Raw genomic sequence first — 20,350 nt, forward strand, 5'->3', positions numbered from 1 at the left:
ATAATTCCATTCAAAGCTGAGTAAACAGCTAGAAGGCTGCTGACAGGAATACTACAGAAGCATAGCAGTCAGACATACATTTCTGAGGTCTCTCCTTTACCTCATCTCCAAACTGTGCCACGAAGCACTCTTCTTGGGTGAAGACATGCCATCCACAACACAGTTTAGCTTCTGCCTCTTCTGTGAAGGCTGTAGGGAATATAGTTTGGTAGCTTTTCTGTCCTGTCACCAAATACTTGAGAAGTTCTGCAACATCTTTGTGAAATGCATCACAGCGATGTCTTCTCCACGAGACCACAGAACAGCAGGGTGTACACTTCACTCACACGTATCTATCACCTCTATGTCTGTAGAGCACCTAAACAACACGTTCCCAGTCCTCGCTGGGGGTTGTAAAGGCCTTTGGGCTCGAAACAGGAGTACTGAAATTCCACTGCCCTCACCAGAATGTTATTGCAACTGCAAAGTCACTGATGACTCTTTCCATGTCGTGTCCCTTGCTGTTGCAGAGCTTGGAGGTAACAACCTAAATGTATTATGGGCAAAGCTATGCATCTCCCCTTTTCCTGTTGAACAATCCTACCACATTCCTATGACAGCCAGCAGTGCCAATGTCCTCTACAAAAGAAAATGGGGTAGGAGAAGGGGAAGAAAGCACAAGATTGATGCAGTTCATATGCAAACTTGCCCTAGAGGCAATATCTTGACAACCTACAGAGCCTGATGAGTGTACCAGAGGCTAGTAGATGTGCATAATGCATGTATGGCAGACAGGTTGAAATTCTCTTATGCTGAGCAATGGACAATGCATTAAGTAATGGAATAAAAATAAATTAATATTTTAAAACACTGAAATATGTGGCAAATTCAGTAGACTATGAAGTACCTCTCTCCCTCAGACACATACAGTTCCCAATTCATTATTCTCACAGTTCATTATAAATGACCTGTCAGAAAAATACATCTTCAGTAGTGACCAAAAGCACTATGAATACCAGTGAACCCCGAATGCAGCTACTGATTTTATATATGAAAGTAGCAAAGGTGCTTATGAATGGTGATTTATGTCTTCATTAAAACATTGTCCCTCAAACTAGACCCTGAAATGCATTGAAATTAACAGGGTCTTGAGATTGGAATGCACATTATAAATGAACGCATTTTTGATCTTATGTAATGACAAACACATCTCTACTGGCATCCTAGCTTACCTGCATAAAAGATACTGCCTCTATACTAAAATATATTGGCTTATTCAGAAAAGCAAACATAAGGACGTAAATCTCTAAAGCTCATTTATCAGAGGCTTCCACAGTGTTCTGCCATAACTCAGAGCAAAGACACCAGTTTTGAATTTTCCGAACTTGAGAAGCTCTCACTTCAGTGTCTTGTTTATTTCAGGGCTGTCAAAGTGAAACCATTGCATCTAATAACTTTATAAAGGCAAAATTTTCTCACTGCCAAATTCATGACTGTTTCCTACTCTTGCACAGATGCACTGTAGAAAACATGTTTTGCTATGAAAAATCAGACACAGATGACTGGCCTCCTGGAACAACTTCATTTTCCTTCTCACTACAGCTTTGAAGTGCAGTGTACTACACTGGTCTGAAAGCAATCTTCCCCACCCTTGCTGGGGGAGCTACCCTTGCCCACTCCACTCTTCTCCTCCTACCTCCAGTAGTAGTTTCCAACGGGATGCCAAAATCGGCAGCTCTGCCAGACTCCTTTCTCTGCACTTCACAAGGAGCACTTGTGCAACAAGAAATTCTAGGCAGGGGTCCTTCTTTGGTGGCTGTAAAGGAGTTATTTCTTTTGGTAACTCTTCCCTGGCTATAGATGCTGAGCAACAAAATATCTGGATCTGCAAGGCTGGGCAGGAGGCAATGTCAGCATGGCTGGCTAGTAGATTTTGTGAGCGTGAGGTGAACAGATGAAGAACTGCTCGACATTGTGAAGCAGGGAGAACTCACCCTCTCTGATATCATGACAGAGGAAACCACACAGGATGAAGAGTCTTTTCTCACACGATTGTCTTACTGCTGACTGTAAAAGAAAAGTTCTTGGTCTCCTCCTCTACCAAGTCTTTTTGGTTTCATTTCACTCATAGCAGAAGAACTTAGGGATGCAAAGGAAAAGCAGAGGACTGAACATGAAATAGTGCTTCATCTGCTGCATTTTTTTAGCTTGCTTTTCTCCAACTGTCTTTTCTACAAACCACACCTACTGATGGAAGCTTCCAAAACAAGAAGACAGCCCCACAGGCAAAACCAAAATATTCCGTTTTCCTCCTTTGCTTCTTTCAGAAGTCTCTTTTATAGAGGCTTCCACTTCTGGCTGTCAGGGGCTCTCGGCAGCAGAAAGGCTGACTGGGTATTGTTATCAAATGTAATTTTTAAAAGTATTTTTTTATGTTTTCCCAAAAATTTATTTGTTTCAACAGCAGAAGATTTACTGTGAGTTTTAGAGTTATGTTCAAAATCCATGAACATGAAGGATACTGAAACTATGCAAAAACATACTGCTTTCCAAAAGTAACATTAATAATACATTTGTAGGTACTGACATCCACTCTACACTAGTTGAGACAGAGTATGGATGTAGTATATTCACAAGCACTGTGGATAAATCACCTCAATAAATTCTCCATGCTATACTGTAATCTCCAAAAGCTCTCTGACTGGTAAGAATCGGCCTTGCTGATCTGACTGCAGTTCTTCACACAATCTTGTTATTCATCTGGCAGTGACACTTCATGTTGAAACAACCAATGTCTTTATACATCTGTCACCACAAAACAACTTTACTTCACAAAATAATTGGCTGTTTTTTTAAAAAATACTAACACAAACCTGCATTCTTCTGCACATCTCTCCCCTGTGTTCCCCTTCAGCATATCAGATCACACTTTAAAAATATACTTACCTTTGTTCTCAAAAAGGCAGTACTTAAAGCTTTTCAATAATTTCTACTTAATATTTAAACACAGGAAATAGTTCTGAAATTATCAGTGAAATGGGCACGCTATGTCAGTCCTTCCTTAACAGCAATAAGCATCATATTCTACTCACAGCTGAATTTTAGAGAAATACACCTCTGTAAGTTCATTCATTACTTTAAAAATCAACTCTAAGTCCTACTTTGATAATTTAAGTACTGAGGTGACCCAAGTCCTTGGTCTGTGTTTTCTGTTCCCTTGTGGATGCTGTTGCCCAGTACAATCACACATGGATGCATCCTTTGCACTAGATCAGGGGCTCAGTAACAACACGCTGCCGTCAAAATATCACTGAACAAGCACAGAAACTTTTGTCATAGCCTGTGACAATAGGTCTCCAGTCCAAAAAGTGGGACACACAGAGGCAGTCTGCAGACACACCAGGACCATGCGTGGTCTCCATTCCTCCATGGATATAAAGCTTGAATCCCTTCAATCCATAGGACAAAAGAGGCTTTACACTTGTCTATGCCATGCTAAAAAGGATCATCTCTGTTAGACCTAAAAATTTCATCTTGAAACACTGAAGACTGAGATTTCCCGGTCTCCCATAATTGATGAGACAGGGAGTAAGAGGGACTCCATCGTATTTTGCTGCATTGTCTGAAAAGCAGAACACAACCTAGAAATTAAAATTTGAGAGTAACGTGTCTCTAGTCCATAAATTTCACATTTGTGGTTAAAGATGGTAAATCCATAATCAAACACCACCTGATTTCCAAACAAGTATTTGGGTTCATTAATTCATTTGGATTCATCTCCCATCCTCTGACATTTTGAAAGCAGGTACCTGAGGGCGCAGAGAATGTTCCCCCTAGGGGACACATCCCTTTGAGGTTTAAATATAGGATTATCCAACCAGAAAATTTAATTTTATAAGACAAGTACTAGGAAACGGATTTCTTTTTTTCATTCACTCTTCACACTTTTTGTAATAACCTGAATATTTCTAAAAATAAAAGCAGAAGGATGGCATAACCAATGCTTATTAATACAAAAATAATTAGCTTAAATGAGGCACACACTCATATGCACAAAAAATAAGTGGCCCAAGAATTCTTTTGAGAGTTACAATATTTTTAGCCATATGGTATTTCTTAATAATTGTTATAATTACTAAATAAGAGCCAAAAGTATGTTCAGCACTGTATAACACATCCAAATACTGCCAACCCCTAGCCTCAGATGCTTACAGTTCAAAAGATAAGACATGCAGTGACAAAAACAAAAGCCCGGGGTCTCCTGGATATTAGGAGGTGCTTTTGGCCTTACTCTTCCAGCTGCATCAGCTACATCCCTCCTCTGAGAATGACAAAAATGACCTCTAAGCCTTTTCTCCTCCACAGAGTCAAAAAAGAAAAAAGGAAGGAAGAAAAAGGGAACATATTTTGAGGCTGAACAAGCCACACTGGCTCTACAACACATTTTGGGCCCTTGGCAATTTATGCTAATTGACTGTAACCCTCAAGCTGTTCTTTCTGTGATAGGGCTGCTCTGGAGCACAGCCAGCCCATGGTCCACAGAAGCACAGGCTGCTGTGCTGAGCTGTGCTGCGCAGCTCTGGGTTGCCACAGAGCCTGTGAACCAGGGGAATGAAGCTGAAAATTTTGACGCAGCACTGAAAACCACTGTGGAAAAGGCACATTACTCTGGTAGAACTGAAGTGCCAGGAGCAGGGAACATTCCACAGGAGGGGACAGTGGCCTGCTCAGGGCTGAGAAGAACTGACAGAAGTCATTAAATGATGTCACCATCTTCTGCAAGAAAAAGGGATCTTTTCCAGATTGGGGAAATACTGGCAAAGACAGGTGTCCTGGAACTGAGAGAAGCTTAATGGCTAGGAGCATTAAGAGATGTTCCCAACAACAATTCAGACCAAGACTTTTCCTCAGAACTGCCTTTCATTTCTGAAACAGATTTTCCTGAAAGAAAGCTAGTCGTACACTGTACCTCACTCACCCCAGGTTTTCTTCAGCTCTGTAAACTACAAGGAAAGAGGATCTGCCTTTTTCCTGTAGAAGCCCTTTCTTTGACGATGTACACTAAGCATTGTCTGTTTTATTCTGTCTCCAGTTCATTCCTCTCCACCTCAGAGACTACAGGATTTGTATCTGATTCCCTGTCAGTCACATGCATGCTCAGCAGTGACTCTGAAACTAATGGTCCCAGTGACAAATGTCCCAAGGGCAAGAAAAGATGCACTGCAGTGTGCATAGCTGAGGCCCATGGTATTATTACTCTTATCTTGTAGATGATCTCTCTCATAAAGGATTGCTCTGCACAAAAAAAAAAAAAAATCAAAAACCTGCTACTGTCAATTCCTAATAAGCTGTAAACACTACTCCATTCTTGCACAGCCTCCTTGTCTGCTCCTGGGAAACAGCCTTGGAGGATCCTTCTTCCCTAAGCACCTAGTGCTCTTTCTCCAGCACAGGCTTCATCCTTAATAACTTTCAGGGTACCTCTGTGCAGTACAGACTGTAATGTGATTAACTTTATGCTTCACAACCTCAGCATTACGAAGTAGGTCCCAGGGCAGGGATTTAACATGAGGCTTTCGGGCATGTACAGAACCTTGATCAGAAAAACAGTTCTTCCTTCCTGAAATGGCACAACAAAACATCTTTGAACTAGGTGAAATGGCTAGGTTCTCTAAGGAAAAAATACTGTCAAACCCCAGCACTACTGAAGTGAACAACAAAAAATGGGAGATGATCCATTCTACCTCCAAGACAAGGCTGAAAGTTCACAGGATTTTAAGCCACTTTCTTTTCTCTCCCTGTGCTTTAAGGCAAACCTAAATCTGTCTATATAAACACAAGTATTTTGCCCTGCAAGCATGCTGTTATTAATTTATCAGGTTTGTTATCTTTACTTTCCTCTCTTTGACATCTTCATTGTGGTGTCTGTATGTTAATTGTTAATGTTCTCAGCAATGAGAAGCTGCAATGGCATAATGAATTTGTAGCCTCTACAGGAGCCAGTGAATATATATATATATAATGCTTTAGAATATACTGCAAAGTCATCATCCTTCCCATGGAATGCTAACTTTAAGAAGCAGTGCCTTTTCCAAATGCATAAAGAATGAGAAACTTCATATTAGAGAACTGAACATCCCTCACAGGCTGTATGCATGGGAATTCCAGCAGCAACAAAGCCATGGGTTTTACAAAATGGATTTATAATGTGGCCAGAAACCATGCTGCTTTTCACAGTTTACACCAAAGCACTGTCACTAATACTCCATGATTCACTCTGGAAGTCACAATAAAATGTGATGTGAGGTCTTCTATAAGTGCACAAAAATTTCAAACTCTTTCAGGGTCTCCTGCAATGACTCACAACTACTGATGACATTGATCATCAATTTATTTAAGACCAATATTCCTCAGGGATGAGAGGGAATTGCTTGTTCCTTTTCTAGCAATAAGGAAGGTCCATGGGTTAAAAATCTTATGAGATAGAGTTTGTTGAGTGATCTGAACATTTCCTTGTAAGCAATATTTTAGGTTTCCATGCAGAGCAAGCTTTATTCTGCCACAGCACACACATTTCTACTGATGATGGCAGTGGCTTGAAAGATATTTACATGTGCCTGCAGTAGAAAGTAGAGGAACAACAGTCTAATGAATACAGAACAGGCACACAATAAATCCTATCAGCACAAGTGTTTCAATGGGTATGTGAAATACACCTAAAGATTGCAATTACACCTGCAATAAGAAATGGATATATTTACTTTATTATGAATATATTTACTTTATAATGAGGAATATCCAGCCATCTCTCTACCCATCCCTGCTGTATTGCTTCCTTCCACGTGCCTTCTTTTTTTTTCCCCCTTCCTTTCAACTTGGTCTTAGCAAGCACTGAATGATACTCATCAATTCTGAAGCAAAATATTTATGCTCTGCATAGTACTACATAGATTTGAAACAAAGTCTGCTCCCTTACATTTGAGGAAAAGGGATCAGATTTTCCAAAATATCTTGGCACTCTGTATTAGAGAGACGTGCATTGTGCACTTCTTCAAGGCACCTGCAGAAGTCTCCTGCTCTAGCCACCAGGAAGAAAGCAGGTTAATCTACTTAGGTACTTCGGAAAATTCACTGAGAGCCAAAATCAGTTATTAAGTATTTGCTGATTTGGAAAACCTGGCCTCAGAAATCCTGTCCTTGGCCCTGGATATGACCAGGAGCCTGGTCTTGAGCAAAAGGAATAGTTCGGTAATGGGAAAGCCGGCAGGGCTACACTGCACTACGCCTTCAAAACCTGAAGTGGTGGTTCCTCGTGGGCACTCGTGATGCGCATTGTGAGATACCAGCCAGTGTGGAGGCCCAGCATCTCCACCCCAAGGAATCATGGCCTCAGTGTTGTGGTTCCCTTGCCTTCTCTAGCAGAAGGGCTGTGACTGGCTATAAACTTTCTCTCCGCATTTCCAGGACCTTTAAGTTACTATAGCAGGGGTAGAGTATTTTTCCTGCTAAGGTGACTTTTAAAACATCTTGTGTATGACATATAACAAATACCTTCCTCTTATCCAAGAATAATAGGGGGAATAAACTCATGTGAAACGAGACTGTGACTTTTCCCAGACCTTGGGAGCACATCCTGCCCTTGAGGTTTCAGGCATTAGAGGATATACATAGTTTAAACCAGTAACGTATTACAAAACAATACATTCATACCAATTATGTACAGGGCCTTGATTTGCCAAGGAAGTTTTGCCTGTCTTCAAATAAAGACCAGACAGATGCACTGCCTCTAGAACGAAAGACTTTGTTCCAAAGGATAACTTGGATGATGTTTCACACCAAGTTTTTTCACAGGTAGAGTTTTGAAGTCTTTCATTGAGTTGAATGTGCTTAAGTTTTTGTATAATCTCAAGTTCTTTGGAAAATCTGTAGCACCACAGAGGACATCCATATATTTTCTATTTAGAGAAGGGACAGGGACAGTACCCATCGCATGCTGTCTAACTGGATGGCATTTTGGTGTATGTGTATTTGTTCTGAACTGTTTCCACTGCCTGCAATGAGCCTGGTTTCACAAGTAAATTATTTACACAGCCTGCAGTGAGCTACAATGGACACACACACGAGCAATTGAAGCTGCCATAACATCCACAGTTACGTCTTTCCTGCTCAAAAATAACAGAATGTAGCATGCCAAGGGGTGCCTGGAGGGAGAAAAGATCAAAGGCGTTGCAAGAAGTTAAAGACACTTAACTTATACGAGTTTCAGCACCTAAACATGCCAGGGGTTAAATATTGCTGCGTTACTGATACCAGTGGTACAAATTGTGGCGCAGGGCAGTTCCCACACTGGGGAATATCAAATAACAATGTATCAGAGTATCTAACAGCAGTTTTTTCTGTCTTTCCCACAGGAACACTCTCATAGGCATTGGATAATTCATGGCCATTAGACACCGGTGAGCCCATGTTGACATATAAATTTTATTATTTCAGATTGTTGGAATGTAGTGCAGTAGCAATCCAAGCCCAAGGCTAGTGGCTGCTGTAGGAGCAGTCTGGCTGGGGCTAACAACTCAATTTACATATTTAACTGTCTTTGCTGAATCAGGCCTTGATTGCAAAATTGTCAGAAACCATAAAATGTTTCTTAGGCACAGCCAGGAAGAAAAGAAGGCTTTGGGGAAAGAAGTAGATGTTTGACAGGATATTTTTGTTCTATGTTGCAACATATCAAAGCAAGCTGGGAACATGAAGGCTGGAAATAAAATCCCAATCCTACTAATGTCAATGAGAGCTTTGCCATTGAACTCAACAAGACCCATATTTCATGGTTGCTAGGCCTGCACATCAGCAGCATTTCTTCCTCCACTTGACGCTGAGTCTCAAAACACACACGTGAAATTGCACAGGCTGCTGTCTTTGTTCCTGAAGTTTCATTTCTGTTAGAGATGGATGAATAGTCTTTTGAAAGGGAAATAGAGGAAAGTCACATTTCTGCTCCTGCCTATTCACTCTCCCTCTAAACCATCTCTCTCAAAGCTTGAGGGAAACAGTACTGAATCTAAAATAGATCAGACAGATACGTTGTCATACAATGTGAATCACTTCAGGTCCAAACCACAAATAATTCACAACATAAGATGGAAATAATATTGTAGGTTCATACTGGATTATTGTTTTAACAAGGTGGTAAGGAATTTTAAAACCAAATCCGTCCAGCACTTTCACATTTGGCTAAGCATACATATTTATATGTATTTATTTAATATTCCTTGGTTTTCTAGCATACTGATCATGGACATTGTTACCAGAATGTCACACAACTGGTGTGTGAATGCTTGATGAATATAAACACTGTGAGAGATCCGTGCTCTCATTAATTTTGAAAAATCCAGAGGGTTCTAGTGCAAATAGCACCAGTATAAGTATAAAATTGAAGGTGCTTAATGCCAAGAACATACTCAGACTATCAAATGATATGTGCAAAGGCAGGAATTGCTTGTTTGCAAATAGAAAGAGCAAATATAATAATGTAACTGCCTGTTGGCTTTTTATCCCAAATTCAGTGTCAAGGACCTAAACCATGACCTGAAATTCTACAGCCCCAGGCCTATTCCACATCTTTCTGTGTTTCAGCAAAGCTGCAAGAAAATTGGAGAACTTTACACAATATGTTAGTTGTTTGTGTTGTTATGTCCTAAATTTGTATCTGCTCTTGGCAAAACAAGGCAGAACATCCCCACCCCACAGATGTACCTCAAACTTGTTAAAGAGTTCACGCTATCTGTGAAATCCTACCAAAACTGCAATGCCTTTAAGGGCAGGAATGTTCATGGAAACAGCATATTTAAAATAAATACTGCAAACTATTAATGGGAACAATCTCACTTTTGAATGGCAAGAGCCATCCGATTCACAGAGTTGTGCTTATTCACGCAGCAAGCAGGAATCCTCCTTCTTATGTGTGTGTGCAGCTGAAATCTCACTAAAGGGCACATCAAAGACACTGGAGCCTACATCTGATAAGAAAATGTATATTCCATTTAGTTTCTTTACAAGGTGCATTGCTTTGCTTTTAGAATCCTCTTTAAAAAGGTCTGTTTTCCAGGACAGAACCGCAAAATGGAAGGTTGCAGCTTCTTTCAAGAAGGCAATTTTTGCTGAGAAACTGAAGCAACAACCTTTAATTGAATTCTGGGAAAAGGAAGTGTTGAGGGACTGCTTGCTGTGAGCTGCCCGATGGGCAGGCTGTTACCAAGCCACGTGACTCTCAAATACAAATGCCTCAGCCCAGTGAGTATCCCAAAAAGCTTTGTACATGATACACTGCATAGCCAGAGGCTCTTTACCTTTCTAATTTTTAAGCAAACTAGATGGAATCTGTTGCTGGATAACTACTCCCTGCTGCTGTCTTTGCTCAACCTAATATCTGCCAGTCTAACAGAACACAACAAAAATGCTGGGTTTTTTTCTCTCTGTTGAGTTCTAGTGAACGATAGACGACACTCTCTGCTGATGTGTATCAAGTGATCCCTAGTACCTTTAAGCTCATGTCAGCTGTGCATTTCTAGCACGTGGATTAATTATACATGGCTTGTGCAAGCTGAGAGCCCTCTGTGGAAGCAAGCAGGCTCATCTGCAGTAAGGACACAGCACCTAATGGTCACAGGATCAGAGAGTTTGATGGGAGCTTTTGAAATCATCTAGATGACCTCTGTCTCCCCTGAGAGATGTTTCTTTTTCCATTCGGTGCTTCAGTGCCAGACTTAAATCCTCCTGACTAGCCTGTTCTAGGGTTTCAATATCTTACCTGCTAAAGCATTTTTGCCTGATGCCTCATGTCAAGCTACCTCCTCTATAAATCCATTTCTTCATGTCTCATCTACTACTCTGGGCAGAGAACAGGTTATTCTCCTGCATCTGGCAGCAGTGTTTCTTGTACTGTTACCATGCCTCTTCACTTGCTCTAAACGAGCCATGAGTAATTGTATAAACGAGCCATCAGTGCATACAATCTTATTAATAACACGTAATTATTCACAGACAGCACTTGGCAACAGAAAGAAAAGCTGGTGGGTGCGGGTTCCTATCAGAGGCAAGAGGCATTAGGAGGTAATGATGCTCAACACCTCTCAGAAGGTACTTAGAACTGGGTCTTCTCTAATACAGGAATTTGACAAACTCAATTGCTTATCAAATATTTACGAGAAGAGGGATGAGCCCCTGGACTTGTTTCAGACTGGAATGGAGTGCAGGCTTGTGTTAACCCTTTCTACGGGGTGAACTTCACTGCAAAGACTTGACTGAAAGGCAGTCAGGCTGCCAGTTAACACTGGGGAAGGAGAGCTGCATCCACAGCAAGGGGATACAAGACTTATGACAGCCTGTGTTATAAGGCACAGCCACTTTTGAGCCATTTTTGCTCATTTTATTACAGAGAGTGGTACATGCTTGCAAATAGAAAACTCTTTCTATTGATATTACTAGGCATCGTGCCAGGCTTCTGAGATGAAAGAGTGATACTTGGGAACACATTAAGTGATAATGACATGAAGAAGCACTCAGATGGGTGTTTATTTCAGATGCCATGGTGACAGGTCCTCACACAGACCCTAGTGCTGGAAGTAAACAGAAAATAAAAGTCCTTGCATTTTTTCAGGAAAATAAATGCCTGAGGAAGAAAGTCCTATATACAGGTTGTGCACCAAGAGCTCCACCAGTTACCTGTCCCCACATTTTTCTCTAGCTTACATGCAACTTGGAAGCTCTGAGTGAACAGTGCACGCATGGCAAATTACAATGTGCAAGTTTTATTACAGAAAATGCAGACATATTGTGGCTCATGCTGTAGGACTTAAATCATCACATTAGGTCTTTATAAAAAATGGAGATTGCTCAGCCTCATGGGAAAGGCATTTGCATCTTCATCATTAGAGAGGCAACAAATTTCATCCATAAAGATGTGCCTAGAACAAATGGCAGCAAATTGTGGACACATGTTTTGCTTTAATTGGTCCTCATCAACTCAATCTAGCTAGTGACTTCAAAGAGCTCTTACTAAGAAACCTCTTCCAAATTTTTTGTTTTATTCTTTTTCTGTTTTTTTTTTCTTTTAATGTCTTAAGAGATTTCAGATTAAATAGAATCTTTGAAGATACAGTATGAAAGCATTACTTCTTTATAGTTTTACATCACATGTTTAATTACTTATTCATAAATTATGAATGACTAGAGGTAAGGTAGCATCGCCCGGAGCCCCTGTCCTGGGCCAAGTGTAGTGCTACAATTTTTACAAACTCTACCTCTTGGCAGCTGGGATCAGATTCAAGCCAGCTACAACTCTATGCAAAAGAGCAGCTGCTGCTGGTGCCATTTTCACGTGCTATTCTTGATCAGCATGAATGGATGGAATGTGCTCTTTTTGGAAAGCACAGCAAAAGAATATGGATGGCAATAGAATGCTTACATAACTCATGTGAAATTCACCAAAAAACCCAGACATAACCTACAATCAAAATATTATTTATCTATGGGTCTGATTTTTAAAAATACAGCTAACAAATCCCACTGTTTGAAAATCAAACCAATATCTACATAAGTCTTTTCTTTCAGCCCCAAAGCCAAGAATTCCTCTAGAGTACAAGAGTCCTACTGTCTCAGACACTGCACAAACACAGCTGAACACAGCACAAATTAACAGAGGTGGAAAAGAATTCACAGATGAGTGTAGCCACTGCTGGCCCAGTAGCACAGCTGGGACTCAAGCAAAATGTGACAAGCCTCATAACAACACACCAGTTTGGAGGTGAAACTGCTTCTTCCTACATTTCTTTACCACACGCACATCCACAAGCACACACAGAGTCTTGTCTCTCCAGCTGATCACTGTTTCTACAAAAAACACCAAAACTTTGTTCCAGCTGTCCTAGATTTTCTATATTTATTTATGCCCTATGTACATATTTGCAAGAATGCATACATAGGGCACTTCTCCCTGTAGCCTTGAACCTCAATCACTCACTCATGTCACAGCAGACAAGATGAAAACACTGCCATGTTGTCAAGGCAGCACCACAGACCCACTTGTTGCAGTTGCAGATGAGGAAGGCGGGCAGGCGGAAGACATTGGTGAATCAGTCCAAAGCAGAATATCCTCTTTTGATTCTTTCTCTGAAGGTTTGCTTTTTCTTCAGCTGTATAGTAGCAGCAATTTTCCTCTTTTGTCCAAATGAAAAAAATAAGGCCATGCTGCAGGCCCTTCTTATACCATAAAGAACAGTTACAGGAAACATGTTAAAGTAATTTCCTCTTCCTTGGACGGAATGCACTCTCTTGGAGTTTGTTTTTAGCACTGTGATGTAACTGGGGAAAGAGTGAGCTTAGGTAACACACCTCAGTGCATCTAAAAGAAAGTCGATATAATAGAAATTAAGTAACTTGGGGGATCTTGCCATAGGCTTTTTATAAACCAACCAGCCAAAAAGCTCATTCCAGATGCCCAAAATATATAGCTTATATAGCTACAGTTGCTGCATTTGTTAATGGAAACTACATTTATTACATATTTTTGTTGCACTCATAAATTAAATAAATAAAGAAATAAAGCAGTTTCTTTATCTCTCATTAGAAGTAGTAAGTTCAGAATCCATCTTTTCACATTATATCACAGAGTTGACAACATTTTTGCACAGTCATACTGCATATATATGTGTGTGTGTATATACACATACACAGTTTTCTCAATTTTTCCCTCTTTATTATCAGTGTTCCTCTATTTGCCACCTATCTCTTAAACATGTTACCCTGAAAAATACAGTTTAAAGCAGCAGGGATGACAAAGGGAAATGCTGCCAAGCAGGAAAGCATGGTACCAAAAAAAAATTAAAATAGTTACAGAAAGACTCAACACTGTAATAGGTTGGATGAAGAGTATACCCTCCTTTTCCCTATGTGTTGGTAGAAATGTATTTATACAGTTCTGCTTCATATTTTCTTTACAAAGAACCTAATGTTGGTCCAGCAACCAAGCTGGTTTTAGAATTAAATCACATTTCAACATGGCAAATGGATGCAACAAAGTATTCTGGGTCCTTAGCTATGGTAAAAATATCACAGCTCCCACTGCTCTCAGTGGGTTTCTGGTTAAAATTCTGCTTGAGGAGCTCTTCCTACATTGCACTCCAGCCAGGCACGAAATCTCTGGGAACCAAAGGTGTGCTGCTGGGCAGGTCATGTAGGCACATCTGGCCTAGCTTTATGCTCAAGCAAGATAGCTTTGGGTGCACCTCTGGAGACTTCCCTCTAAGGTCATGAGGACACAGCTCTGTTTCTCCTATGTCATAGGAGAAACTGTAAATAGGAATAGGAACACCAACCAACCTAGCAAAGCAAAAGAAATCTCACACTATACTCTGATGACAACGAGTAAAGATATGATAGTAACCAGATTTCTGTAACAGTCCACAAACTACTCCTTAGAGTTAATTTTCACACACTCTAAACTAACAGTCCTTCCATTGCTCATTCCATGCATACTAAGCATGTTTTCCTGGTTTTTCTCTTGCTTGGGCCTGAATAAGGGAAATCCATACAAAATTGTCTATGAAAACGTGTATATTGGAGAGAGACATTCTGCCAAATTGAAGTGACAACATTAAAAATCTCATTTTTTTTTCATTTTTACTGGAAATTAGCAATTTCCCTTGAGAAACATGACAGCAAGTAGCTATATTTTGTCTAGTCCTACTTTATTTAATCTCTACAACTTTGAAGAAAAGTTGTTGCTTATGATGCTTGCACTGAGAATTTTCAGTTTACAGAACAACAGTCAATACTGTTTTACACCTAAAACCTTCCCTTACTTCCATGAACAGGGGAGCCAGACCCTGTCTACACAGTCTAAATTCCATCTGATGTTTTTGCTGGACTTTCATACTGGATGGACTCTTTAGAAAGCCAAATCTTAGGAATAAAAAGAAATTTGTCATCTCAGGAAGTGGCACAGAATTTAGGTCTGTGTGAGTCTAGATTTTTCCTCACTCATACATCTTTTATTGAGTGGCAACCACCAGAAATGCAAAGTGGGATGGATCCCTCTTGCAAAAATGTCGCATTATTTCTTCTAGCCACCATCCTCTGTACCTACATCTCATTTTTCTGAGGGTGTTCACAGTTACAAGACATAGCAAATAAATTTTAATCTTGTACAAAGCTCTGCAGAATCAGCTGATCCTTCAACTCATTTTTTTAATACATCTCCCAATATCTCAGACAACAGGGTAATTTAACTTCCATATGGTTCCTCCAGGTACCTGAAGTAAGACACATGGTTAAGTACTTCCTTGAATTGTGCCCTGCATAAATATTACTATCTTACGTAAGAATTTGAATAGTTCCCTTCTTACAGAATAAAAATTAATATTTACTTACTAAACAGTTGGCAATAGAGGACCTGTAAGCTTCTCTTCATGGTATCATGTGGTCCTGCTGGTCTGCCAGTTTATTCATGATTCTGTCAAAAAAAATCAAGAGAAGGAGAAAATTATGTATGAAAAATATAGGTTGCCTTGATGTACCTGTTCGTTACAAAGTAAGATGAAGCTTCACAGGAAAATTGTATTGATAAGCAATGGGAAATTGCCTAATTGCACTTTGCTTCTTTAGCCATGCTCTCCAAGAGCTTGGCAGGGACAGATAGAGTTATGGCCAAACGGGAAAATTTCTCAAGAGTATACAAAATAAACACACTGAAAATCACTTTCATGTTGTGCTTATGGCTTGATAAAATTAATTTTATAGGAGTCTTTTTCATTTGCAGAAAGAGTCCTCAGCGGAGAAGCAAACGCAAGATGCAAACACCACCAGGCCACTGTGCTGGGCACATGGCGCTGTAGTTTTCTCCCTGAGCCTCCTCTTTTCACATCCCTCAAGAAGTACAAGTAGAAAGCCCACCCCCTCCTTCCCCAATGAAAATTGTAGTGGTGCCAGCATGGAGGAGATCTCATACTCTGCTGAAATGGTAGCACAGAGGACAGCTTTGTCCTGGCATTTTTAGCTTCATGTTAGTCAGCTGTTGCAGGTCATATCCCTTCCTGATATATCCCACCAGCTACCTGGGCTGGAGAACCTTCTCTGTGTCTTTAGACATTTTCTGTTTCTCCTAAACAGAACTGTCTTGGTGTAGAAAGGGATCTCATAATTCTTGCACCTGCTGTCTGAAAATGCTACGTGGCAAAAATATGTGACCACCCTACCTCCCTGCCTTTGACCACTTGGGGAGTAACTAGTAACATGTTATGTGTCCTCAGATGGTATTTTCAAATACTTGACATGGATATTTTTTCACTTTGGCTTAAAAAATATTATGAAAAAATAAATCCCAATCATGCTGATATTAATTATTCACACTGTGAGGAAAACAAATGCATAAATCAGAAGTGAAAAGCAAATGTGGTCCCAAAGCACTGCTGTGAGTAATGTCGCACTGAGTACCCAAAGACAACACAGCATTTAAGCTCTTTTTTCCAGAAAAATGAATTTGCTAAACATTCAAAACAACCTCTGAAAAGCAGGACACTGAGATCACCTTCCTGAAAGGTCCCTGGTCAACATTAAATAAAATGTAGTATCCTCTATCTTTCAATTCAACACAGTTTCATCTTCTGAACTCCTAGGGACATTTCTGAGTCATTTCAGAGCTTACTTAAAATGCAACCTTGAAGACATAAGATAAACAAGTCAAACCAATGAATATCACCTTTGAACTTTATAAATGCTGCAGAGTTTGTGAAAAAAGAACTATGTTTGACTTTTATGTGGAAACTCAAAATGATCATGACTTTTTAGCCTGTAACAAAAGATGCATGGGTTTTGTTAAGTTAGTCCACACGGAAATTTATGCACACAAATGCTGTGTGTTTGGATTCTCCGACACTTTCCATTTAAAACTGGACCTTAAAAACATCTCAGTAACTTGCAGAAATGCCAGTAGTTGCTAGGTGTTTTCTCCTTAATAGAAGCAATCACCTGTAAATTATCTTCCAATTTTTAATTAGAATCAATGTTAGATTCATGCCATAGTTTTCTCATGGAAGCTTGCTGAGGGACTTCTTTTGCCCTTTTTTCCTTATGGTTTACCAAATGACAAACCAGATGTAGTAAAAAAATCTCAGTCCTTATGCATAAACAGACATCACATAGCCTATTACAGCACTCTTCAAAGAAGCATATACAAAAGGTCTGTGTTTAGCAGCCACTAAGATATTAATAAAAATACATGCAGGAAGAGAAAAAAACCATATAAGCCACCAGCAGTGTAGCTAGCATATACCCAAGTACTCTTACAAAATACAAATAAATTGTGTTAAAACAGGATTTACAATCACTAACCCATCTGAAGTCATAAAAATACAATGGAAAAAAGGGAAAATCTGAAATTGCAACCCTAAATGGACATTATTGGCTTTGTATAATTTGAACTATGCTTGGCAATGTTGACGTGATGCAGTTCTTGGCTGTGAACCACAATTTTTTTTTGTATTTCTCTTCCATCTCCATATTAATGCTACCCATAATAAATAAAGGTATTTACTTATAAATTCTGGTATTGTGGTTAAAATAAATTGTATGCTTTTGTATATATCTTTATTTAGACCGGTAATTTAACTTGTGCTAAGAAATATGAACTAGTGTGCATATGGGGAAAGAAACAAAGGTTGTCACTGAAAAACCTGAATTATGTTCTTCTGTTGGTTTCAGTTAGAAGATTTACACTTTTGACCACGTGGCCATAAATTTATACATAGAGAACTCAGTGAACATACGTAAATGAAATGTTGCCATTAATTTACAATGTCTCAATTTCTTCCAAGTCCTTAGTGTGATTTGGGCTTAATAGAAGAGAACATTTCAGTCAGAAGGGACCCACACTGATCATCTAGTTCAACTAATTTGTATTTAAACGTATGGAAAACACTGCAGTTAAGCTTTCCACAGTTTTGATACCTTATTTCTTGTATACAGGAAATATGTGAAAAACAAGGATTTGTTTTACTTTAAGGCAAGAGACATCTAATAAGATTTATTTGTATAACTTTGGAATCCCAGGAACACCAATGATGGTTTGCCAAAGGCAGAGACTGCTTGCAATGATTATCAAGGCTGCACAAAATTGAGGCAGAAGAACCAGCCCTTTAAGTCCCTGAATCAAGACCTGACTTGAGAACAGAGGAACCACTGCTGCACCCACCCAGGTGAAAGCTCCAGCAAGCCCATTACCCTAACTTTAACATGAGCTGCAAGCAGGACAGCAGGGAAATGATTTGTGAAACAGCCTCGGTGCAAGGTAGTCTTTACACCCTGGTATAGCTTGTTCTCTCTCTAGCAACCCTGAATGGAATAAATTACCTAAGGTGCCATATTTTTTTAACTTGAAAATGATTATTCCTTACTTATCTCTTCCAGTTCGTACAATTTTAGTCGTTCATTACATCATTTAGAATCTCTTTTTCAAGCTGAGGAATTCCTGTCTTTTTGCTTCTTTCATAAACAAGATATACCTTATGTCTGATAACTACCATGCCTTAAGCTGAACATATCCATTCCAGTTCAGATCTGAGGAGTAGGGAACAAAATCGCATGCAGCCACCCAAACTTGAGTGTGTACTGGAGTTTTATATTGCAGTGATATTTCCTGTTTCCTCTCTACTCTCTTTCCAGTTGTGCCTACAATTCTCTTTGTCTTCATGAGCTCCACTCCACTGTTTTATAGAGTTGACTGCTGAGTAACAATAACTCACCTGAAGTCTATCCTCAGGTATTTAGAGCTAGGACTAATTTTTGCCTAGGATGGGACTTTGAAATTGTCATCATAGAATGGGACTTTGAAATTGTGGATGGGACTTTGAAATTGTCATCACAGAATTTCATCTGCCATTTTTACCATGCAATCATTTACTACCTTGACTTTTCTGAGAGATAGCAACGAAGAGCTGAATTGCTGTTATTATTATTAATATTATTACACTACAAATCTATACCTATAGGATATAAGGACTTCTGAAGTTGCCACAGTCTCTAAAATAATACCTTCCAATCACGGCAATTCTTTTGTACCTCTAAGAAGACAAAGCCAAGTCTCATGGTCAGACATTTCAATAGCTGCACAGGAAACCTCCTTTCCGAGTATCAACCTATGTCCAGCCATCACAATACTCTCGCATGGCCCTGCAGGCGCATCTAATCCAAAAATTCTTTCCCTGGATTTTGGAGTCTTTATCTTATGAAAATCTTTTGCAGGTCTCCTGTGATAAATACATTTATTTATCACAATCAAGAAAGGTTACAGATTGAGTGGCTGGTAGCTGAGAGTGCCCTAGTTCACCAACCCGTGTTCTCTTAGGTATGCAAGTATGTAATTTTAGGCACTGAGAGATTAGCAAAGTTGTGCATATGCAGATGGAAAATGCAGACACACAGCCAGCTCCTGACTTTGGGCAGTTTAATTTAAAACCAGAGTAACATCACCTGTTTTAAATACACAAACTGTCACTTACAAGAAAAAAAAAAAAGGATGAGTAGAAACAGAAGTGGTCTTGGAAAAAAATTTAGTTGGAAAATGCGTGCTAAACTTCAATAATCCAAAATCTAATGTGAGTCTCTGAGTTTTGTATCAATTTCATACTCCTCACTCATTTCTCCAACTCTTCCCTGAGGTTTTTTGGGAGCAGACTTCTCCACATTATTAATTTTGAAACATACTGAGTTTTAATGTTCAAGAAGCCATTCTGAGTATTTGAGGGAATTATCTGATACAAATATACCTGATCCTTGAGATTTTATTTTTTTTAAAGTATTCTAAACTTAATTTCCTAGATTTTGGTCTCCATGTGAATGGGCATACTCCCAATTGCTCTGAACTCCCTCTGAAAACCAGGAAATAAAGGTGTAATTAGGACTTTCACCCCAGTTCTATACTGCAAGTCATATTGGTGTACCTACTGACATACTTTGAAACAAAGTAATAAAGTTAGTGCAAGTTTGTAGTCAAATCAATTTCAAGTTTGAAATACCCATCTTCAATACTTAAATTAGAGGAAATTTTTATGCAGAAAAGGTGTCACATGCCTCACCACAGACACCTGTATTCAAAAATATTGGTTAAGCACTTTGTGTCTGAAATGGACTAACATGTTTTGCATTTTTTAGTACACAATATTTCACATATAGTTTATCTTACCAAGATGATGAATAGATGTGTGAAATCCCTGTGGACATCCAGCAATATTGTCTTTCACAGTAAGTGATCCCCTCAACATCTCAGTTAAATTAAAGAGGACAATGAAGACATAATGATGGATTGAAGACAAAAGAG

At 39.4% G+C, this 20,350-nt stretch overlaps 1 protein-coding gene across 7 annotated transcripts in view; it reads right to left on the bottom strand.

Moving 5' to 3' along the window:
* The window catches only part of TMEM108 (transmembrane protein 108), a 242,112-nt gene that overhangs the window by 68,142 nt on the left and 153,620 nt on the right, over window positions 1-20,350 (bottom strand). For 5 of the 7 annotated variants that reach the window (XM_042042876.1, XM_042042875.1, XM_042042874.1 and 2 more), the window contains one exon: window positions 15,409-15,490. In XM_042042876.1, the coding sequence (XP_041898810.1) occupies window positions 15,409-15,448 (40 nt within the window). In that variant the 5' untranslated portion in view covers window positions 15,449-15,490. Of the gene's footprint in view, window positions 1-13,062; window positions 13,205-15,408; window positions 15,491-20,350 lie in introns of those variants that run through there. The other 2 variants (XM_042042872.1, XM_042042873.1) reach the window with 2 other exon arrangements.

Source organism: Corvus kubaryi, unplaced genomic scaffold, assembly GCF_017639235.1.
Source record: "Corvus kubaryi isolate FWS band 111438036 unplaced genomic scaffold, C.kubaryi_AGA036_p1.0 37398, whole genome shotgun sequence".
Lineage (NCBI taxonomy): Eukaryota > Metazoa > Chordata > Aves > Passeriformes > Corvidae > Corvus > Corvus kubaryi.